The sequence below is a fragment of the Mesoplodon densirostris genome, chromosome 12 (assembly GCF_025265405.1).
Source record: "Mesoplodon densirostris isolate mMesDen1 chromosome 12, mMesDen1 primary haplotype, whole genome shotgun sequence".
In the NCBI taxonomy this organism is placed as follows: Eukaryota; Metazoa; Chordata; class Mammalia; order Artiodactyla; family Ziphiidae; genus Mesoplodon; species Mesoplodon densirostris.
The window spans coordinates 39,331,458-39,356,288 of record NC_082672.1 but is presented as its reverse complement, the minus strand read 5'-3'; the positions used below and the strand labels follow the sequence as shown (position 1 = coordinate 39,356,288).

The 24,831-nt window shown below is 39.3% G+C and overlaps 1 protein-coding gene across 1 annotated transcript in view; it reads left to right on the top strand.

Moving 5' to 3' along the window:
• Nucleotides 1-1,901: 1,901 nt before the first annotated feature.
• CLVS2 (clavesin 2) overlaps nucleotides 1,902-24,831 on the top strand; it is a 65,668-nt gene continuing 42,738 nt past the window's right edge. The window contains exons 1-2 of the mRNA XM_060115273.1: nucleotides 1,902-2,290; nucleotides 14,194-14,368. Of these exons, the coding sequence (XP_059971256.1) occupies nucleotides 1,902-2,290; nucleotides 14,194-14,368 (564 nt within the window). The remainder of the gene's footprint in view (nucleotides 2,291-14,193; nucleotides 14,369-24,831) is intronic.

Here is a 24,831-nt window from a genome sequence, read left to right as displayed (position 1 = left end):
GTCAACAACAAAATGTGGAAAGGACACAGTGTTTCCGTACTCCTTGCACATCAAAATTACCTCCTACCGGAACTAGAAAATGTATGTCACTGTGAATTACCATCTGCTACAGCTCCTCGCCGCCGGGCAGCGCCGGGGTCTCGCACACAAAGGGTGAGAGCGGGGCGTGGGGAGGCTGCAAGGCGTCGCTGCTCCGCCCGGCCAGGCCATGTCCGCCCGAGCGGCCAGCCCGGCAGTGGGGACCAGGAGCCGGCTCAACTTGGGGCTCGGGATATCTGAATGCCACGGAGACTGCGATGCTACCTAAACGAGTCAGGGAGAGAGCAGCCGAGGGCGTGCGCGAGCTGAGTGCTTACGTCGCAGCGAGATCTGTGCTGGGATAATTAGAGAGGAGTTAGGCTGAGCCGCGTTCTCTTTGAGCAGCGGCAGCCGCAGCCGCCGCCGCCGCCGCAGCAGCAGCCCGGAGGGGCGCGCCCGACTGCGGCCGCCGGGCAGCGCCCAGGGTGAGGCCCGCGCCCCGCAGCCGCCGCCCCGCCGCGCCCACGGTCCCGGCGGCTCCGGGCGCACAAAGGCGTCGGCTACCCGCGTGGCCTTCTGCATCCAGGCGTTCGATTCTCGCTCCCTTCCTTCTGCTCTCCCGAAGGCGAGAATGGCAGAGCCGGGCGAGAACCTGGGGCACCGGTGGCCCTAGCTCTGCTCCCCCCACCCCTCCTGCGGGGAGAGGAAGCGGGCTGCTCGCGGACGATGTGGTCAGGGCTGCTCCCCAGAGCGTCTTCTGCTCGGGTCCCAGCTGCCGTCCCTCTTCTCTGCTCGCTCCAACCCACCAAGAGGGGCTGATGCTGCTATCGCCGCCGCCGCCTCCGAAGCCGCGGCCAATGGATGCCAGGGAGGTCCGCCTCCGGGTTTGCTGGTAGGAGCCGGCTGCTCTTTCTTCTCTCTCGCTTTGGGGTGTTATAGAAAAGGTTTTACCCTCCACTCCCTTTTCCCACCCTCTCCTCCCCCAACCCTGCATTTGCAATGTACCTTCCCGGCGAGATCCCTCCCCCCAACCTCTCCGCAGCAAGTCCGTTGAAATAAAGGGCTAGAGGAAGGCAGAAGTTGGGGGTGGGGTTGAGGGGGGAGCCCACGCTGGTGCCAACGCCACCAAAACCCCTTCTGTTGCCTTATGAGATCACGGTGCATCCAGGAGGGGAGGAGGGAAGGTGCGCTATCTGCAGAGCCTCCGCCTAACTGGATCACAGTCATTTTAAATGGAATCCCACAAATGTCTTAGAAATAGCATCTTTGAATAAGTAGAAGGAGAAATAAGCTCCTCCCCCCCCCCCCCGTTTCTCTTTCTCTCTTTTTCCTTCTGGCAAAGACGCTCTCTCCCCCGCCCTGAGCTCCGAACTGAAGAGCCGCCTTATTATTAATCAGAATTTCCATCGTTATCCCTGGCAGGAGCATCCTTCAGTAGGGACCGCAGAAGCATCACAGTGCTGGGACTGAGATGTGCATGGGGGCTGTTTCTGTTACATCTCGGAAGAGAACAGGACAACACCAAGATCAGCACCACCCGTGCGGGGTGCAGTTAGGGGTGTTTTGTTAGCAGAGAAAAAGGACAAGAAGAGGAGTGCTGGCCTGCCAGAGGTCCGCATCTCTTTGAAGGAAAGGGACAAGGGAACTAAAGTGGGACGTTGTTTTTACGGGGTGGGCAAAGAAGTTTATATCCTTCATAGAAAAGCTGTGGGGAAGCAGGAGCAACAGGGTGCTTGACTGGACACCAAGACAAATCGTTTCCTGTAAAGAAGAGGAAGCAGGCAGCAGCGAGGTCTGGAGGCCAGCGTGTGGTAGTGACCAGGGCCAGCAGTGCGGTGGGACAGCCAGCAAGAGAAAGTCAGGGCTCAGGAACAAGCAGAACAATGACTCATTTACAGGCTGGTCTCTCTCCTGAGACCCTGGAGAAAGCCCGCCTGGAGCTCAATGAGAACCCAGACACACTGCACCAGGACATCCAGGAGGTGAGGGATATGGTCATCACCAGGCCGGACATTGGCTTTCTCCGCACAGATGATGCCTTCATCTTACGCTTCTTGCGGGCCAGGAAGTTTCATCACTTCGAGGCTTTCCGCCTCCTGGCCCAGTACTTTGAGTACCGGCAGCAGAACCTGGACATGTTCAAAAGCTTCAAGGCCACTGATCCGGGCATCAAGCAGGCACTGAAGGATGGCTTCCCTGGGGGCCTAGCCAATCTGGACCACTATGGCAGGAAGATTCTAGTCCTTTTCGCTGCTAACTGGGATCAGAGCAGGTAAGTCCTAAATCCGAACTGGTACTAGGGCTTATTTTACTCTCCCATTTTCCAGAATTTATCTTGAGTAGTGTCATAGTTTTACAGCTTTGACGTTACTGTTTATTTGGCTCGGGGTGGGGGGTGGGGATGTGGGTGGGAAGAGAAACTGGAACTAAGAAATGCGTTTTTGGTGGGCACCCTGGGGGTGGGTGGGACTCTTATCTTTACCTTTGAAACTCTTACTTCACTAGCACCCGTTTTCTACTGCAGCGTTAGGTGCTTCATGAACCATATTATTGTGCTGTATGATCTAAATCATTCAGCTTCTAAATAAAGCTGCTAATTTTTTCAACTCCTAAATAAGTTTACTGTTCTGTGGAGAAATGAGTATGAGAATGGAGACAACTTTCCCTCCTTCCTCCTAAAGAAATTCTTTTTTTTTTCCTAAAGAAATTCTTAAACTGGATTCATCACCATCATCGTCCTCCACCTCTTCCTCCTCATCTCTCTCTTTAGTACTGCAGTTTTATTTTTTTTAAGACTACCCTGGCATTCAACCAAGATCAAGTAGGTTTATTGCTTGGAAACTTTTCTGCTTGGTGATGTGTAGATGAAGGAATAATATGATGTGTGTCACTTCAATAAAAAGGAAGAGTTGTCCCCTCTGTTGCTGAGCAAGCTGCCGACCCTGAAAATAAAGTCTGACTTGTGTGCTTGTTCTACACCTGTCACTAATCTAAAGAATGTGTTTCCTGTCTGATGTGATTTTTCATCATTTGGAAGGAAGTGAAAAATGTTCAGATCTGTCAGTTGGTAGACTTTTTGAGCTCTCTGGCTTTTTAATGGAGGAGAACTAATATTCTTACTTCATCTACATTACAATAGAAAAACACCAGACAATGACTCTTCTCCTTCCTCAGTTGGAGGAATTATTTTCTCAGATTGAAAGATATAAGAAATTATAAAAGACCTTTGTGTAAGGTAGTTTCAATTAAGTTTGAAGTTAAATAAATGTCATGGAACTTAAAAGCGTTACCAGAATTATGAATCATAAGAAGCTTGTTGTTAAAACATCGTATTTTTAGTGCGGTGAATGGTGATTTTGATGCATCTGGTTGGTTTAAACCATCTCTGGAGCAACTTTAAAAGACTTTTACAGTTACTGAGAAATCTTATGGATCTTATAGGTCTCTAGATAGGCTTCTCAGAGTCTTGGGATTTTAGAAAGCAAATTAATATTTTTAACAGGCGTTTAACCCTTCAGTTGGTCTCCTTTTCCCTGTAATTCTACGTTGAGAACTACTCCAATTGTTTTTTTAGGTAAATATAAAGATAAACTACTACCTGAAGAATCATAAAGCTAAGAAACTCAGAGAGTAGCCATTAAGGGGAATGGAGTTCTCTTTCTGTCTCTTACTTTGGTTAATTATAGAGATTTTACTCTACTCTTTATCAGGTAGCAAAGTTTAAAGGCTCGTGAAATGCCATTCTTTGACCACAATTTCTCTTTAAAAAGTTTTTATTTCATCTAAGAAGTATATTGTAGGGTTATGCAAACCAATTATTGTGTATATCAAAGTAGAAAAATTTTATTCAAGAAAGAACCTAGTATTTCATGAGTTAGACTGGAACTTAGTTTATTGAGTTGCCATGAAATGGGAGCTGTGGAAATTGTATATTTAAATATGTCTCAAAGTCTGTTAAAGATATCATTAGGGAAGCAGATTGCCCTTAGGGAGACATGAACATACATCAAACCTATTTTCATTTATTTCTATAAGTGAGCTAATATTGACATTGATTTATAAACCTAATTAAGATGAAAGCCACTTGTAGTTCTCATGTATGTGGAAAGGTGATTATTTTGGACTTACTAAAGAAACTATGTTTTAGTTGTCTATCTCATGTTTTCATGTAAAGGATAAGTTACTAGTAATCAAACTATATCTCCCTGGAAATCTACAGTGGGAGGGGACTTAATTGATATTAATTGATTTCTTTAAATCTACACAAAATCTTAAATATTAAAACTTTGTACATGTGACATTAAAAATGAAAAGCCGGGCTTCCCTGGTGGTGCAGTGGTTGAGAGTCCGCCTGCCAATGCAGGGGACACGGGTTCGTGCCCCGGTCTGGGAGGATCCCACATGCCGCGGAGCGGCTGGGCCCATGAGCCATGGCCGCTGAGCCTGCGCGTCTGGAGCCTGTGCTCCACAGCGGGAGAGGCCACAACAGTGAGAGGTCCGCGCACTGCAAAAAAATAAATAAATAAATAAAATAAAAATGAAAAGCCATGTCCTGTAAAAATACCTTACAGGGCCTATAGACTAATAATTGTGAATTCAATTTCTGTGGTTAGAAATGAACAGGTATGATCAAGAAGTTTTAGTACTTCAAGATCAAAAGGTATACAAGTTATTTGGAGCTTATGTAAAATTCAGTTGAGTTTCCTCCTTCTATATATATATTTTAAAAGTCCCTCCCTCCTTTTCCCTGCCTGCGCCCCCCTATCCCATATCTACATGTACATATACAAGGACTAGTGGATAAGCAGGTCCACCCTCTTGGCATCCTCTGTAAACCTTTATCATTGGGAGATGTGCCTAAGAACTGTCTCTGCCCTGTTCTGAAACCAGCAGGACCACTGCCTGTCTGATAGGGCCCGGAGTGTCACCAGCTCTTCTCCTGCCTTTGGCCTGAATCCCCTTCCTTCCTCCACTATACATTTTCAAGGCTTATCTGACTTGACTCCTACAGAAGTCTCTGCCACATTCCCTAGGTGTTTACCTTACGATTGCTCTTTTAGCTGGATATGTCACGTGCCAAATTCTCTTGCTTCTCATCCGTCCCCTGTTCTGTGAGTGAGGTGCTCTCACCTTCCTGCTCTGATCCCACCAGTCCAAACAACCTGGGTCCCTGGAGAAGACTGCACATCTGAACATAATTCTAACCACCTTCTAGAGTTGTTCAGTGAATTACCTGGATTTCAACAACTAAAAATAATAATAATAACACTATTAAAAGAGATAAAATAGGGCTTCCCTGGTGGCGCAGTGGTTGAGAGTCTGCCTGCCGATGCAGGGGACACGGGTTCGTGCCCCGGTCCGGGAAGATCCCACATGCCGTGGAGTGGCTGGGCTTGTGAGTCATGGCCGCTGAGCCTGCGCGTGGCCGGAGCCTGTGCTCCGCAATGGGAGAGGCCACAACAGTGAGAGGTCCGCGTACCACACACACACACAAAAAAGAGACAAAATAGCATTGTTTTAAAGAAAGAATAGGTGGGAATTGTCCAGGATTGCACAGGGAAATTCCAGAAATGAGGTAGAAGAAAATGTCCCCCTTTATTTGGATAACAGGTTATTTCCAACTTCCCAAAGGGAATAATCAAGTTTTTTTGTGAATTTTGAAAAACTTTGTAAAGAGTTTTGTATAACAAAAAAAGACTAAGCCTCATGTTATTATAACAGCACCTGAACTAGAGTTAATGTTCAGTAAATGTTTGTTGAGTTGAATTGAATTATGCATTATTTTAAAAAACAATTCTAAGCAGGAAGTTATCTGATATATACTTTCTCCTATATTGAATTTTTAGGACAGTTTTCTGTAGTTCTCAGGAGACTGGAAACAGTAAATGTGTGTGAGATGGTGACTATAAATAAAATAGTGTCTCTTCCTATTGCAATATGGTACAGGTCAGTTTCAGGTTATTGCAAATAACTGGACCATTTCCAAAGCCTTTACAAGAAATATGGAATCTTCAGGAGACTGAGGTATAATATTTACAGTGTACCCACCTTCTAATACAGCTAAAAAAATATTTGAAATACTGAAATGTCAAAATGACTTTCAGTGTGGTCTGTGGTTCTTTTTTAAAAAAACATAGAACAGGTTTCAGATGATTTGTTACGTTTATTGAGCAGGCTATCCTTGGCAAAGATTCACACAATTTTATCTTTTTTTTTTTTCAAATCGTCTAACATAATTTCTGAAAACAAAAGTAAATTCCACAAAATTAAAAACAAACGGATTGTTACCCTGCAGCACTGTGATGCAGTAGTCCTCCGTATATTACATGCTGTCTTGCTTTCCTGAGTGACAGTGCCCTGCTTAGGACTCAGCAGATACCTTCAAATTGTCCACCTGATTTCATCAACAGAGTGTGATGATAATCTACCAAGAAGCTAGAATAGATTATACTACCTTAAGAAAAGGAAGTTTGGAACGAAAATAGATTGTGGTCTAGATAGACCCCAGGGCGTGAGAGCAGGTATCTGAGAAGTCGAAGTTCACTGGCATGTAATTATTGGGAATATTCATGGGTAAACTGTGTTACCTGAAACATAATGATGACATATATTCTGATATGTGGCCTGTAATTTGTCAGTTATCCTGTAAGTAATATTTTACCTTCTTAGACTTATAAATGTCTTCTCTATACTTAGTACCACAAACAACCAATTGTAAACAAACAATTTATCTGGAATCTGGTTAACAGCCATTAGAAAACAATTAAATACAGCGACGTTAAAATGATTCTAATATAGTGGCAATTCAGAAAGTACTGACCATCTTGTACCATGTTTGGCTTGTCATAATGGACATTGATTATCACTTATAGTACTGAAACTCTGAAAGGGCTCAAAGACTGATTGGTGAGACAATGCTTTGATCCTCTAACTTATCCTGGAATTTGCCTTAAAAATGTACTGTTGTCAGTTTGTTCGTTCCTATTGTGTGGCTTTTTCATACAAAGGAAAATATTATACAAATGGCCAGCTATTTGAAGCTTCAGTTTTAATTATGACTATGCTCTCATTTATTAAAATAGTGTGGCAAATCTTCAAATGAAAGAAGGTTATGATGATAGTTTAAAATTTTTTTAAAATAGCCGTAGATTATACATATTTGCTTTATTCTCAGCCACAAAGCTTTACTCTTCTGTGGAAGTGCACTAAAATAAAATAAAATAAAATATAAAATAAAATAAAATGATTAGACATAGATTAAAACAGACAAGGGCAATTAACTAGTTAATTAGGGAGAAACACTCTTACTTGATAATTTTAAAAACAAAAAACAAGCCAAAAAAGAAGATTAATTTTTTTGGACTGATTTTTCAAGTCTTCTTGGCTCTGTTTATTAAAATATTTAAATATTTCTCAACTTTTTGTTTCTTGGTGTCATATATCCTGGCAGGGTCAGGAATCCTTACCTTCGAAATCCTATGGTGTATTACGGCTGATTTTGAGATTAGGTCAATACTAGGAATGCAGGTGTGGGTTCCATGGGGTTTCTGTCCCAGCAGGGCTTCTGTATTGCTTCCTTGTAGGGCTGCTCTTTAAACAAATACTCTGGGAACTGCAGCTTACTTTAAAATATGCCCTTGGTTCATACCATGGAAAATGGGAGAGGAAAAAAAATTGTCCTGAGAAATGTTAGCGAAATATTGGGACAAATCTCTTAAAAAAAATAGGACAGTCTCTGAAAACTAGGGTAATTATGCAGTAATTAGTGAAATAATCCTGAAATAACAGCAATGACCAAGAGTTCCAAACTTCAGCAGGATGTTGATTGGGTCTGGCCCAAACCAGGCTATTTTCATGTTTCAAACATGCAACTGTAAACAAAGTTGAAAAGAAGCAACAGATTTGATGTTACTAAAGTGCTCTGAAAGGATGTCTCAAAAAATGTGTAAAGATATTTTAAAACACGAGCCAACAATTAGTAAATTATTAAATTATCCTTAGTAAATTACTATATTTCCTCCATTCTGGGAAAAAGATTGAATTCTTTTACATCATTGAAGGCAGGTACATATATTTCATTAACATAGTAAGTGGCACTATTGACACAAGGGAAAAGATGTCCCCGTACGTTGGTTGAGTCCTTACAACATTGAGTAAAATGAGTGAATAGAATAGTACTTGATTCAAATCAATGTTTTAAAAAGTATACTTTTTTCCAGCGTTTGCTACATACATGGACATTTAATAGGTGCTAGGTGCAAAAAATGACACATGACACATTCTTTGTACCATCAAGGAACATACAGCCTCTCTGGGAAGAAAATACACTAAAAGCAAAATAACTCCAGAGAGGTCATTAAGTGCTAAATGAGGGTACTGCTTGTCTGTGCTGGAAGTTCAGGGCAGGGGCAGCAGGCTGCTCAGTGTTGTATAGAAAGAAATTCACCTGCTCGGGTAATGTAATTCAACCTTTTATTTTTTCATTTTAATTAATTATTTAATTCATTCATTCATGTTAAAACACTTTTATAGCATATGCTATGTGTCAGGCACTGTTCTAAGCACTTTATAAACATTAATTTATTAAATCTTTATCACATACATACAAGGTAGGTTCTGTTAATATCCACATTTTGCAGATGCGGAAACTGAGGCACAGAGCAGTTATTCCACCCATAACCGCACAGCTAGTAAGTGAATTGGTCAAACTTGTTTTTTGTGTACAGATAGTTAACCAGCATAAATCTGGGAAAGACAATTAAATATAATTATTAAAAAAGCAAACTCTGGGGCTTCCCTGGTGGCACAGTGGTTGGGAGTCTGCCTGCCGATGCAGGGGACACGGGTTCGTGCCCCAGTCTGGGAAGATCCCACGTGCCACGGAGCGGCTGGGCCCGTGAGCCATGGCCGCTGGGCCTGCACATCCGGAGCCTGTGCTCCGCAACGGGGGAGGCCACAACGGTGAGAGGCCTGCGTACCGCAAAAACAAAAAACAAAAAACAAAAAACACTTAAAAAAAAAAAGCAAACTCTGATAATTAAAAATTCATCTATGTTTTAGAAAATCTTGATTAAACATCAGAATGTAGACCATTAAGCACAGAAATTTAAGTTGGTAGAATAAATATTCTGAAGGCAAAGACTGTATTAAACAGCTGAGAAAACACTTATTCTGCCCTGAGGAAGAGTTGCCTTTTCAATGTTTGTATTTTTCCAGTACAATTTTGTTTTATTTCATTTCATTTTATTTTGGCGGCAGCCTGTGCACATTTTTTAACCTTTTTTTTTTCAAAGAATGACATTTTTCCTCTAGATGTTTCATTTACAAGGATTGTTTTGCTCTTATTCACCTACATTTCCACAGCAGTAAAATTAAAGCAAGGTTGAGACCACGAATCTGTGCCTAGTGATACAAACCAGACACTTAATTATTTTGGATTTCATATTTCCTCCAAGGTTTGTAGACTTAGCCTGTTCCCATCCTGACTTTTACAAACGTCTTGTTACTTTTCTTCCGCCAAAGCCCCTTGCTGGGACCAGGTTGGAGCTACCCTGGTACCTGGCCTGGCGCCATGTTGGTATCGACTTTCTGATCCATCTTCTGACACAGAGTATGCCACTGAGACATGAGAAAGCAGAACAGCTATTCATCAAACTCGGTTCTAGGTCTAGGCACCATAAGGAGTGGAGAGCACTGGGGTGTCAGAAAGACCCAGCTTCTCATCTAGGCTTCCAGTTTTACTCCCATAGTGATTTTGGACAAACTGTCTAAATTCTCTGAGACCTCATCTGTGTCCTCATCTCCAGAATAATAGGAACTAAGCCAGGCACAGAGACTTTGGGCTTATTTTGAGATTAAGATAATACATTTGAAATTGCTTTGGAAATCTTAAACGATTACACATATAGAGATATCATTATTACCACTCAGTAATATAAAATACCTTGGTGAATTCATTGACTTTAGCACTAATGATACTCCGAGGCATTAATAAAAGTAATTCTTCTCCTTTGTCTCTTCCCCTAGCACCTTTCTAACACAAAGTGCTTCAGACATTAGAAAATGTGGCATAATGAAAACTGAGGGTTGGGGGCAGCCTTAATGAAGAATTTAATAATAGCTGATTGATTTAGTGACAGAGGGGAAACTGCTTGCTCTTGTGCTGCTCAGTGTGATGCCAAGATGCCAGTTTTTCCTTGTCAGGCTAAAAGAAAGGGCTGGAGAGTAGGAAGGAAATGGTCTGTTTGTGATTTAAGTTGCTCTTTGCGCTGATTGTAAGCTGTAGTAGGGGATGAGACGTTGTGAACCCCAGGAGAGAAGCATAGGTTAGGTAGCTCCCCAAAACCTTGTAAGGCCAGAGGCAGGAGAAGAAGCTTCCCTGCTCTTGATCACACTGGTACTAAATAGAATTTTTTATTTTTTAATTTTTTTTACATATTATAGCAGCTTTGACTTCTTTCAAGAGCAGTGGTCTACATAGTCCCAGTTGTACTGGTGTCATTATTTCATCCTCTCCAAGCTGATTTCAGGTTCAGGCTTCACCTAATGCTGCTTTGGGAAGCACAGTCAGGAGCCAAGAGCCCCATTAATGGGCTAGTTTATTGTTTATGGCTTTCTTTCAACATAGAAGGGAAGAATAGCAATGGTAGAGCTACTATAATTGGGGTGTAAACCCCAAACATGAGCTTGTGAAATACTTATTGTAGTGACGTCTAATTTGTAAAATACAACAGTTCAAAAATAGTTTCAAAGAGAATAATGAAAGTAGGATTCCTGAAGACAGAAAATTCATAAAATGCTCCATTTCTTTGGAAGATACTTTGCGGACTTTGGCAAGATCTCATGTAATAATGTTCTGCTTAGGAATAACCTGCTGAGCTGCTAATGGTAGTAATGTGACATGTTGGACAACAGAGGATTGGAGTGTCAAGAGTGTTTTTTTTTTTTTTTTTGGCTGAGTTGGGTCTTCACTGCTGCATGCGGGCTTTCTCTAGCCATGGCGAGCGGGGGCCACTCTTCACTGCAGTCAGCGGGCTTCTCGTTTGCGGTGGCTTCTCCCGTTGTGGAGCACAGGCTCCAGGCGCACGGGCTTCAGCAGTTCTGGCTTGTGGGCTCCAGAGCGCAGGCTTAGTATTTGTGGCGCACGGTCCCAGCTGCTCCGCGGCACGTGGGATCCTCCCAGACCAGGGCTCGAACCCGTGTCCCCCACACCGGCAGGCAGACTCTCAACCACTGCACCACCACGGAAGCCCTCAAGAGTGGTTTTGACCTGCCCTTTGAAATCAGTTAGCTAAGATGTTTTTATGTTTCTTTTATTAAACATATACACTAGTATAATTTATATAAAAATCACTTAATTCTCTTTTTGGAAGAAGATATTAAATTAAAACACCATTGTTAGATTTACTCTTGAAAACTTTGCAAACCTGCTTTTCTCTATTGATGATCCTGGGATTTGCCTTATTTTCTTTCCTTTGGAATAATAATATGTATATAAGTTTCTCTCTTGATTTGACACAGTTTTGGAAAAACCAAACTTAAAATGTGTTGCTCAAAACAAATTGCCTCTTGTTTTCAGCCCTACTGGTGCCATGGCTTATTCTTCATGCATACAGTGCATCATTCTTCCAAAGCTGATTTCAGATTCCACTTTTACTTAAGGCTGTTTGGTATTAATGCTATTTGTCATTATAGGAAATGTAAGAATGATCATAATGGGGGGAAGTTCTAAATTGGATTGTTCTAATTTTTAATTTTCTTAACTGTGATATTATTATGAACTTCAGAAATTAAAGTGAATACTTTTTTAGAGGGGGTAGTTCTACATTTTAACCAGAACTATAGCCTTCCTGCTCCAACTTTCCCGTCTGTGTAGGCTTATAGGCTTTTGGTCACAATACCGTGTTAAGCCATTATATTTAAAAAGGAGATGAGCCAGCCATGAAGTGACAGATAAAGGTATTCAGTCATTCATATTTCACAGATTTAAAGACAAGTAACAGAGCTCTACAAAAAATTTTATCTCATGTGCTTATGTAGTATTTTGGGATGCCATAGCCTTAGGCCTATAAATACCCTGTATACTTTCCAGAGATTTAAAAATAATCTCTTGATCCTTGCCTTTCACAGTAGTAATAAGCTATCTAAAGATTATCATTAATTTTTAAGTAAAATTTACAAGCAAATATTCTTCAGTTCTGATTATACCCTGCCTAGTGCACAATGTCTGTGGTTACCAATACAGTAAAAAGTGTGCTATGTGTGTATTCCAACCAACATTTACTGAACACATGCTATATACCTAGCATTGTGCAAATGCTTTCACTTGAATCATGTCTTTGACTTCCCTTCCCATACCCCCTCCTCCCACCTTGCCACTGCCAGTGAGATGCAGTGAGATAATCATAGATACTCTCATTTAAGGGAACTAAGCCTCAGAATGATAAATCATTGACATGTCCAGGGCCACACAGCTAATGAGGGACAGGAAGAGATTCCTTCTTGAAGTCTTCTGACACCACGCCCTTTGCTTGATTAATGCTGGGACCCTAAAGAGATTCTATTCCAAACTACTGATTTTACAGATGAGGAAATGAGGCCCAGAGAAAGTGAGAAATTGCCTGAGGTTTCACTGTTAATTATTCCTTCCTTTCTGAACTACTACACTTTCTCCATTCGCCTCCAAATGCTTTTAGAAGTCAAAATAGAACTACTCCCTCACATGTGCTCACTGTCTCATGCATCTTCCTGGTGAACCCATCGCTTCCACTGAATCCCAATGATTTCCACTCCTAATCCACCCCTCTCCGCACACCACCTCTTCCCTGAGGTCAGGATTTCTTTCTCTCGCTTTTCCCAGATACCTCCACCTGAATGTCTGAGCAGAAAAGTAAACTTGAAATGCAGGCTGCTAAAAATGGAAAATTGTTAACATCTTCCATAAATTTACTAATCCCTCTTATAATGCTGGGATTCCCTCTTAGAGTAATTATCTCATTTTCTTCTCAGCTCAGATTGCATTACCTCCTTCACTTCCTTGAACGTAGGATTGGTATGCTTTTGATTCTGGAATTTTCAATCTTGAGCTCTCTCCTGAGTTTGGAATTTACTTTTTCAGATGTTTACTTGATATATCTTTCTGGGTATACTACATATTTCTCAAGTACAACAGGTACTATTCCAAATTCCACATTTCCAGCCATCCTCAACTGTATCCTCTTTTTGCACTATTTATTTTGATGAAAGATTTTTACCATCTAATCAGAATGAAGCTAGAATCTGTGCGTCATCTTATACTCTTCCCTCAATCTTAGCCCTCACATTTAATTAAGTACTAAATTTTAAAAAGTTTACCTCTAAAACACTTCTCAAATGTGGCTTCTTTTCTTCTTACTTCTGCTGCCTTCGTTGAGGCAGTGTCTTAATGTACAATTAGCGTCTTTGCACTCTAGTCTAGTTCCATTTTAGAAGAAAGTAAAGAGCATTTATGGGGTTTTTACAGTGTGCCAGGCACTGTGCTAAGTTGCAAGGTAGAAAAAGATAAAGTCTTGACCCTTAAATTTGGATGGTCTATGTAATAACAGGCAGGTACATTTTCCCTTTTATTTTCATTGATTTCTCTTTCTTTCTGTCCATCCCACCTTTCCTTTTTTCTTTTCCTTTCTTTTATCTTTATGATATAAACTCAGTACAATTAAAATCTGTTGACACTTTCAATCATAACTGTTTACATATAATGTTGTTTATTGATGAAACTCCTTCAAATCTCATTCTCAAATTTTCCACATGTGAAGATATGAAATGTCAGTACTACTGAGAGCATTCTTGAGCCATTTAAAAGTACCATGCCTAGTTTTTAGGGTTGTTGAAATGAGATTTTATAAACTCATGGGAAGGCCTAGAAAGAAAGGAAAAGGTTTTAAAATATGAAACAAATTGTAGTATTTTCAAAAGCATTGGAATTTGTTTTGGTAGAATGCATGTTAAATTCTAATATGTCCCCTGAGTATAGCGAATAAAGTAAACTTCATCTTAAAAGAAGATTTTTAAACAAAATCATTTCCTTAAGATTCCTGATGTATTTTAAAAGGGAATTTTTAGCATGCTTCACAACTTTCTATAGCTTCTACAAAAGTGGTTGTCAGATTTAATGCAGCACTTTTCTGTTGCTGATAGGTACACACTGGTGGATATTTTGCGTGCCATCTTACTTTCTTTAGAAGCCATGATTGAAGATCCTGAGCTTCAAGTGAATGGATTTGTTTTGATCATAGACTGGAGTAACTTCACCTTCAAGCAAGCCTCTAAACTTACACCAAGCATGCTGCGCTTGGCTATCGAAGGCCTTCAGGTAATGATTTACAAATTACCCAGTTTCTCAGTGTCCCATGTTTGGCTGATCTGTGGTAGAACAACAGAAGGTCTTACTTAAGGAATAGTAAAAGCACATTTAAAAAACTAGTTTTCAAGCACAAACACTAACTGGACAAAGGATCATAGAAGAAAAGCTAGAAGATGTGGGCCTTTTTTTTTTTTTTTTTTTTTTTTGCGTTATGCGGGCCTCTTCACGGTTGTGGCCTCTCCCCTTGCGGAGCACAGGCTCCGGACGCACAGGCCCAGCGGCCATGGCTCACGGGTCCAGCCGCTCCGCAGCATGTGGGACCCTCCGGATCGGGGCACGAACCCATGTCCCCTGCATCGGCAGGCGGACTCTCAACCACTGCGCCACCAGGGAAGCCCGATGTGGGTCTTTTAATGAATGGAAGATTGTGATACTTGGCGCTGAGCCCTCACTATGTCTATAAGTGCCAGTGATGGTCTGGGATTTTTAGCTTGACAATCAGAACAAGCAACATCTTCTGGATTTTCATTATTAGCTATCTAGGCTTTTGGTTGTTTGTTTTTCTTTCCTTTTCTGTGTATAGTTGTTAATTAGCTAAATGTTTGCTTCATTGTTCCACTTAGTTGCCCAACAACTGTTGGAAAGCCAATCAATCAATATGTTTTTTGGTATCTAAGATATGGAATCACTGTTTTGAATTACTTCTTTAGACTTAATTAGGGTTTTTCTTTTTTGCTCTCTCTCTCTTTTTTTTTTTTTTATTGTGGAAGGGCCATGATGTGAAGTTGACAGAGGAATGGTGCATCTTCCAATGAATGACATTTAACTGGTTGGGAATTCTAAAATGGAAAATCAGTTATTATTTACTGAGATGTTATAAACCTAATATCAACGATTTCTTTTTAAATTTTAAGGTGTCTTTAAGGTGTCTAAATTTTAAGGTCTCCTGCTACTTTATATATACTATTTATGGAATGAAATTTAAATTCTTAAAAAGATTTGCATATTAATTCTTAAGTGATGTTAGTCAGTATTTATTCTCAGTATGTTCAACATGCTTTTTAGAAGTTTGCAGCAGTTAGTTTTTATAACGTTTATCACTGAAAATATCACAAAATAACTAATTTTATCATTGTCATTCATTAGTTCAGGATGCTAGATTTTTTTTTAATAGAACAACCAAAATTATCTAGATCTCTGCTTCACAGTAATTTCTGACTGTGTCTATAGGCACCTAAATTGAAGGATGATGGCCCCCTAAACAAAGGTCACTTCTCCAAGCAGCAGGACATCTTAACCAAATTGAATTCACAGTTTGGGTTTTGCCTCTGGAGTGAATAAGACACACTGATCCTTTTCTCTGATAGGCTTTCCCTGATGCAGGTTTCCTGACTTGCTCTTGGTGAGTCAGCCTTGCTCCTACCGTATCTTGAACTACACTTTCTTTTGAACTCCATAGAGACAGTTAATAAAAGTTGGGAGGGCATGGGGAAACACAGTGTTTGGAAATGTGTGTATCATGTAGAATCAGTCCTAATTCTGCCCTCCTGTCATGAGCGTGTAAAGTGTTCTTCATTTTATAGAGAAAATTGGTCACCACCAACCATATTACTTAACACAGAATGGTAACCTAGCCTTTTATAATCGTGATCCCAATTTAACTGGCATGAGGCGTAGTCTAGGCCTTCAGCATATGAAGAACTGGAGAACTCATATTATTTCCAAAAAATTGAAGAAAACAAACAACTCAAGGATAGACTCAATATCTCGCTGTTTGCTAATTTACACACTTTATGGAGTCATTTAATAGTAATATGATAAGTCCTCAATGGAGGAAAAAACTGACCACTTGGACATGTTTGGGAACTTCCCCATTACCCATGGCTTCAATCTGGACTTTTTTAAGTGCTGAGGGTCAGCCCAACAGGAGCAACAGTCACGTTAAACCTCTGTGCTTGTGTTAGAGAGGGAAATAGTCCCCCTCTCTGCAGGGACCTCAGCTGAACTGCCTTATCTCTATTCCCCATCACTGTCCTGATCCCCTTTCCTTGCTCCCAGGACCCAGACTGAGTAAGCAGGGTTGATTCCTCCTGGTTGCCAATTGGGAAACCACTTAAAAGAAGGGAGCTCCTCCTGGGAATAAATTTGACATGTTACTAACTTTTAAACTCATTTTTTCTCTAGTTCAAATTAATTTTTAAATGCTCTATATCTATGTCTATATCTGTGTCTATAAACAATGGTGATTCTGAATTGGAATATAAGATGTGCTAAAAATGTTCCATTGTGATGTGTGATTTCATATTTACTTTCATACTGAAGTAACGTTTTCTGACTTTTCTAATTAAGACTGTTTTATTTTGCACTTACTAGGTGAGAAATATTATTGTGTATTGATATGTTTCACGCAGAGCATGAATAAACTTTTTTTTGAGATTAGTGTGAAACTGTAAAGTGTTTGAAGTAAAGACACATATGCACAATTTTAGATTGTTAAACACAACTATCGCCATCACTAAGACCACCACCGAAACCACAATAATAAGCCCCTTCCAATTAACCCAGTCAGGGAAATTAAGAGGTGAGAATATTTTTAATAACTCAGTGATAATTTATATCACTCTATCGTTCTGCCATAATATGTTACTTTTATTTAGGCAAACAAAAAATATCCTAGGGAATTAAACCAAAAGTAAGAAAAGCTACCAGTGGGTCTAGTGCAAGGGAGGAAACTTAATTTAATGATGTGTATTATTAAGGGATGTAACTGTGTTTTGAAGAGGGCCCATCTCTCTTCCTTTATACAGAGGTGACTGTATAACCTCTCTACCTGCATACACCAATCCCCTTTTTCCTCAAGTATTCTGAGTGACCCAGCTAGAGATAGCACCTTATACTTTGGATAAAAACACAGAGACCATTGTTGTAAGATCCACCTGTGATCACATTGGAAGGCAAATAGAGAGACACTGTTGAAGGATGGAAACGGGCTATAGAGGCAGAGAGACCTGGGTTTGGATGGCAGCCCTGCCACATATCAAATATTTGGGCAAATTACTTAACTTGTTTGGATGTCAATCTATTCATTTATACCAATTTTGAAGTATTGCATTAGAAATAATACACCTTGCACCTAGCAGGTGATATTAATGATCAAAGTAATTGATGTGGGTAAGCTCATTTTTCAAGTGGCATATTTTTCTGGATGTGTGCTGGTTTTCTCACAATTCAGTGACTACCTAGGCTGTGAAGACTTAAAGATGATTGACTTTGGGAATCTGAAAAATATCATATTTTGCTTTTAGTGCTCAGATTATAGATACACAGATTCCATGTTTAAAAAATCACTTACTTTGTCGTTAAATAGCATCTAGATATTTTCATGTTAGATGCCAAATAATATACTTTTTTCTTGTTGGAAGCCAAACAAAACATGAGATTTTTTTTCACCTGGTGAAAATTAATCTTTGTTTCTTTTGGGAGAAACTCCAGGCACAGTTGGAAAGGTGGTGATTGTGGAGATAGCTTTGGCCTTGAGGGAGGAGCAAGAGTTTGCTATGGGAATAAGGACAGGAAGAGCATTTTGGGCAGGGAAACTTTGGGGGAGGTGACTTGAACAAGCAGCTATAAAGCATTGAAAGTATGTGATAAATCAGTTTCGATATGGCTGGAGTGAGAAATGAATGGAAACGAATGACCAGAGGTGATCTGGGAAAGACAGACTGAGACCTGGCCCTATGGGCTGGAGGAAGGCATGCTGTGTGGTTTGACCTGGGTACTCCAGACATGGGGACATTTGGGACAGGAAAGCGACCTGGTCACTCTTCTTCTTTGGAAAGATCTGTTGGGTAGAAGAATTGACTTGGATCAAAGGAGAGGGCTTAGATATAGAGAACACCCACACTACCCTGGAGGTACTTATATTGATCCCAGTTTGTAGGACAGATAATGAAACTTCAGGGAGTTTAAGACACTTACCTGAATTTTCTCAACTGACCTCAAGGTTTGAGTCCAGGGTGTCTGATTCCAAAGAATGAATGTCTTTCCTGAATCTTATTGTGTCTGGTTTTATGTTAATTTAAAAAATTATACAATTTTAAAGGTTACTTTCCATTTACAGTGATTACAAAATATTGGCTCTACTCCTCGTGTTGTACAATACATCCTTGAGCTTATTTTACATCCAATAGTTTGTGCCTCCCATGCCCCCTTGTTTCTGTTGTTTCCAGGGCTGTGCCTAAGAAAAAATGAGTAGCCTCAGGTTAAAGTAACTTTCCTCCCCCATGCCAAAAATCCTCACATTTCAGTACAGGAGAAATTTCTTTGCTGGGATAGTACAGTACTAAAATAGTCACAAATGGCTGACCTTGCACTTTTTTGGACACCAAGTGGCAGAACAATTTTCTTCTTCCCAGTGAGTGGTCTCTTTGAGTGACTACCAACCTCCCAGTTCCCTGTGATTAAGGACAAGGGCAAGGCACTTTTCTGCTAGCCAAAGAGAACTTTTATCCTCACAACCACAAATTGGTAAGCCACTCATTATACCAATCCAAGGCAATTCTGTACACTTTCTCTTTGCAGAATCTTCATACATTTTTTTAAATGAAAGGCATAAAAGATTTTTTACCAACACAATGCAGCTTCTTGATAGATAAGAGGCAACATCAGATATATTTTGTGGAAATAAAGTATTCATTCTTAGTCAGAAGGAAAAGAAAAAGAGAAAATTGTCTTGCACCTTACAAGAATTTAATTGATTAGGGTAGTCATAGTAACAGGAAGCATCTTAGAAAATCAATACAAGATTAAGTGGATGTGACTGGTTGACTCTAAGATATCTGTCTGGGAAGCCAATTAAAACATGAAATGTTTGGAAATACCTAGAATGGCTTAGACTGAACTTATAATGGAGCAGTATGCTTTTAATATTTTTTGGTTGCTATTGCTCTATTTTAATATTTTTCTTATAAAATATTACCATTCTTAAAACTCTTTGGTAGTGAAAAACTCAAACTGTCTTATGAATCAGAATCTCTTATTTGTGATTTTTAAAAACATATCCTGACCCTACCTTTGTTGTTTGTTGCCCTTTGGATGTATTTACCTGTTATTCCCCCTTAGCTCTGTTCTGCCGAGTCTCTGTGCTGTTGCTTTCACAATTTCACAGGAATCCTCAAACTCCGTCTGCTGAAAAGTACATAACGTAGTCAGGAGTTAGCTTGCTGACAAGGGGTTTGGCTGTAACAAAGAATTGAATAACTCTTTGAATTGCTACCTAACACTCAGATGTAGGGCCATCACAAAGTACCTAAATCAGTGCCAGATATTGTAAGAGCCCTTAATAAATAGGACTTGTGAAAGAATAAAGAATATGTAATCAATTCACAGTACTTAATGCTGGCCCTTTCTTTTGACTCAAGGATCCAGTGTTACTAGCAGCCACCAATCTGCTAGCTCTGAGAGCTCTGGTCATTCATGTGGAAGGCAGAAAGTGCTGCCACTACAAATTCTGGCTCTGACTGTTTGGAAGCCCAGTCCTACCTAGGGGATCTTGCCAAAAACAGAGGCCATGCTAATGACTTGGAACATCCCTGTCCAGGGCTAGCGGGTGGGGAGCGCCATTAACTTCAGTCTAACGTTAGCTTATTCAGTCTTCCCGATCTTACCTACAGTTCCTGCTAGCTTTGAAATTGCACATGTGTGTGTGCATGTGTATGTGTGTGTGTGTGTGTGTGTGTAGGACAGTTATCGGAGAATATTAAAAAGGAAGTCAGTGAGATATTGAGTAAATTAGGCTTTCATAATAAGACAAAAGGACTCTGCTTTGCAACAGTGTTTTTTGCAATGGTTTTCAGTAGTTTTCAGGCTTATAATGCTTCTGACAATAGCAGAAACCTCTTGCATGCAAGCTGCCTTGTAAATTTAAGGCGGCATGATGGTGCATTGATGGTAGAGGTCTGAAACGATACCTGTCTTTTTGAAAATGAACACACGGACTCATGAACTGTATTTATTCAGACAGCCTGGAGGTGGGAGCATTTATTTCCACATTTTGTATGCACAGTCAGAACCATGTTGAGAAACAGTGACAAGGGCAGTGTGTAAAAAAAAAAGTGACATTTTGTTCATCACATGCATAGCTGTCTGAACTAAGTGTGCTTCCTTTCAGTTGTTTCTTAACCTAAAACAAAATGAGTGAAAACCCTAAAGTTGCCTGATTTCATGGTATGAGAATGTGGCTTGGCTGAGAGGTTTAGTCCCCAGAAGTAGGACATTGGAAGTCTTTTTAAAATCTGACAATAGACATGTAAAAGCTATATATAATATTCAGTTCAGCAAGCAGGCTAAGGATTATATAAACTTTGCTAACAGGCCAGGTTAATTCTGCATATATATGTACATATATACACATAAAACATACATGTACCTACATACATGTGTATGTGCATATATCTCACTATTTTTTCTTGCATTAAAATTGCTGGGTTTTTTTTTGATTAGCAGCTAAATCCATTTAAAATGTCTAGTTATAGGAAGTAGCTGTCAACCTTGGAAAAAAATTAAAGAGATGAATGCTCTAGACTTACTTAACATACACTTACTGAATTAAAGTAAGACGTATCAGTAATTATCCATAAAATTTAATACCTGTACACTTTCAGCCACTGAAAAGGAGACTAGCTATCATTTTTCTTCTAATAGCCAAATAATTTAAGCAACAAGAGGGAAGGAAGCAAATAATCTTTCTGTTTGAGTCATTGAGATAATGATAAATGGATAGAAAGTAACTACCTATAATGAAAAACTGAACAAACCATATGAGCTATTCTACATTTCATTTTATTGGCTATGTTAAGACAAGTCCTTAACTGGAGAACAAAAAAGATGAGTAACTGCAAGTTCTCTCTTATTCTTTTTATTATCAATGTAAATGCATCTTGATATATTCTTCTCTCCCAGTAGAACTTCATTTTTTTCACTCTCTTCAAATCAAAATGGCAAAATGTGAACATTCATTTATCTTTAAAAATTTAGTTTAGATACAACCTTAAAAAACAAAGGAATCTTGCTGTTTGCAACAATACGGGTGAACCTTGAGGACATTATGCTAAGTGAAGTAAGCCAGGCACTGAAATACAAGTACTGCATGATCTTGCTTGCACGTGGGATCTACAAAGTCAAATTCATAGTAACAGGGAGGAGAATGGTGGTTACCAGGGGTCGGGAGGTTGGAGAAATGGGGAGATGCTGGTCAAAGGGTACAACATTTCAGTTATAAGATGAATAAATCCTGGAGACCTAATGGACAGAATGATGACTATAGTTAATAATAATGTGTTGTATACTTGAAATTTGCTGAGAGTAGATCTCAACTGTTTTTACCACACACACACACACACACACATAATAAAAGGTAATTATGTGAGGTGATAGATATATTAGTTAGCCTAATTGTGGCAATTATTTTACAATGTATGTGTATACCAAAATATTATGCTGTATACCTTAAATATATCCAATTTTTGTCAATCATGTCTTGATAAAACTGGAAAAAATTAATTTAAGACCCCAGTGCTATCAGATTTTCCTACAGATGTTGATAAAACTGACATGCTTATCTTTCAAGTGTTTAGTCATTTCACCTTCATAAATGTACCCTCCTGGACATCTAAATCAAAATCTTTTGAAATCTCAAATTAAGGTGTCATTTTTGTTTTCTTAAGTTTGAAAATTCTGGTACCATATTGCCAGAATCTTGGAGGTGAGTGATTCTTCTGCCCCATCCATGAGTAGCACTCTTGTTATATTCTCTTAAGATTGATCTGGAAATTAAAATACTCTTTATTCTTCATTTTAACTATTCTGAGGATTTGTTTTTAATGGGCTTAATTTTCTTCATATCAGCAATTGGAGAAGTCGCAATAAACTCATAAGAGGAATGCCTCCTTGTATTAATCCTGGGCTTCTATTTGATGCACAATTAAAAATAGTGTGTTTCTATGGCTTGAGGTCAACTGCATTTTGAAAGGCCTCAGTCAGTTGGAATTTTAAGATGTGGGTAAGTGTGAGGTAGTTATACAAGGTAATGATAGCTGCTGTAACAAACAAACGAAAATGTGTGCATTTGCTCAACCATCTCACGGTGAAATCAAATAGGGTGCTTTGATCAAGGTATGGTGCTTCTCCTAGTGAGTCAGTAACCCATGTTCCTTCCACTTTGTTGCCCTGCCATTTTCTATGTGTGGTTTCCCGGATCACTTTTGTCAGTTTCATTGCATTTCCTTATAAGGTGAAAAAGCATGGAGGATCACGTATGATACATGTCTATCGGCCAAACCTGAAAACAGTGTACATTGTTTATTTGAATTTGAATTCTGTTGGCTAGAAAACTCAGTCAAGTCGACTCCCATAACTATAAAGGAGATGAAGAAATGTAGTCTGTGATTCTAGGAAGAACAGGAATGGTGGACACCTCGTCCTCTCTTTCACAATGCTGATTCCCTAAAATACCTATGATGACTCTTCTATCAGCTCTTTATAGCATGTTTGCTTATGTTCTCTGAAAGGAAGAGGTGATAATTAGACAGTGTTTCAAGAAAGTTTTATTCCAACATTTAAGCACAAAGAAATAAATGCAGTTTTCCTACAATCCATTCTGTGTACTTATTGCAATCTCTGTACCCGACTAGCTTTGCATAGGTAGGGATGCTGGCAATTTCTACATACGTGGGTCACTATAGCTATATCCCCATAACAAAGGTAACACAGCTGCGATTCAATCAGTTCAGTGCTCCTAAAATCCCAATTTTAAAAGGAGAAAAATAGTAAATCATCTTCTAGCGTCTTAAGACTACAGTAAGACAGCTATAGTGATATTTTTGTTGCTTTACCTTGAAAGTTAGAAATCCTCTGAATTGGGGATTTAATTTTCATAAAATGAGAATATGACTTTTTAAAAAATTTGAGATTATCTACCTTGAGAAACTCCCCAAAAAAGAACACTAGCTGCTGAAACACTGAAAGGATTTCACTGTAGAGTCTTGTTGCATAGGCTTAAAGACTGAAATCAATGTCAAATTTTAGGATGCAGAGTCCACCAGCTTTCACCATTTTGTCAATATCTATCAAGTGCTTTAAAAACCAGTAGAAGTTTTACTTATTGTTTAGTCATCTAGTGAAAACATGCAAAAAGTCAATATAATTTTAGTACATAAATTAATAAAGTAAAAGTTATACTATCAGTACCTAATTTTTCAATCATATTGTATACTATAAGGAATCCACTTTCCTCTTGAAGGTATTCTAGGAGCTCTTTATTTCCTGTTTTGACTTTTTCCTCTTGTTTATTAGGTCTGTATTAGAGCTGTCATTCTAGAAGGCTTTCAAATTTCATTCTTGTGTAATATTCGTTGTGTCTTAGATTTCCTTTCCTCAAGTCCTTGAATTCTTTTCTCTCTTTTTTGTTTTGTTTACATATATATATATATATATATATATATATATATATATATATATATATATATATATATATATATATATATATGTTTTCCACCTGAAGGAGTATGAGGGAGGTAAAGTTGCAGAACACTTGCATTCTCTAAAGTGTGTTTATTTTTTCACATCGGTTAATAGTTTTGTCTAGATATATAAATATAGATTCAAAATAATTTCCTTCAGTACTTAGAAATCATTATTTTATAGTTGTTAGGCATCCATTATTTCTGATAAGAAGCCTGGATTCAGACAAATTTTTGTTACTTTGTAGGTACCTGTGAAAGATTTTAGGATCTTTTTTTCATCTTTGGCATTTACAAGCATGCATTTGGGAGCAGATCTTCTTGTGTCTACCACACCTTAATGAATCCCTCAGTTAGAAACAGAAATATTTTTGTTATTCTTTCCTTTCAATTTTCCTCTGATCCCTTTTCTGGTATTACTATTGCGTGGACATTGTATCTGTGGTCTTAATCCTCTGTGTATCATAATGTTTCTGGATCACATGTTTTTGAATTAAACTTTTCATTTTTATTTTGAACTTAATGTAGCTTCACGTGCAGTTGTAAGAAATAGTGCAGAGAGATCTCATATATGTTTTCCTCAATGGTAACATCTTGCAAAAATATTGTGCAATCTCACAACCAGGATATTAACATCGATATAATAGGGGTGAAAGTCCTGGCTACGTACTCAGTCTTCTCTTACACATGACCCTGGTGGGAGCTGGGATACCTCATCACAGCTTGATGAGGGTGCTTTCATCCTTTGCTGGTGTGGGTGGGAGTGAGATCACATGTTTTTGTTTTTGTTTTTTTCTTTTCCTCTAGTGCTTAGCTGGAGTAGAGTAGTTATTGCCTAAAAATTTTGTGTGTTGCTAGTATGCATCTTTCCTGGTCCTTTGGCCAATGAGAGCAAGCTTTAGTTAAGGCTTTTTTGTCTGTGCCCGTTTCCAGTTGCCAGTTTCCTGAGCTATA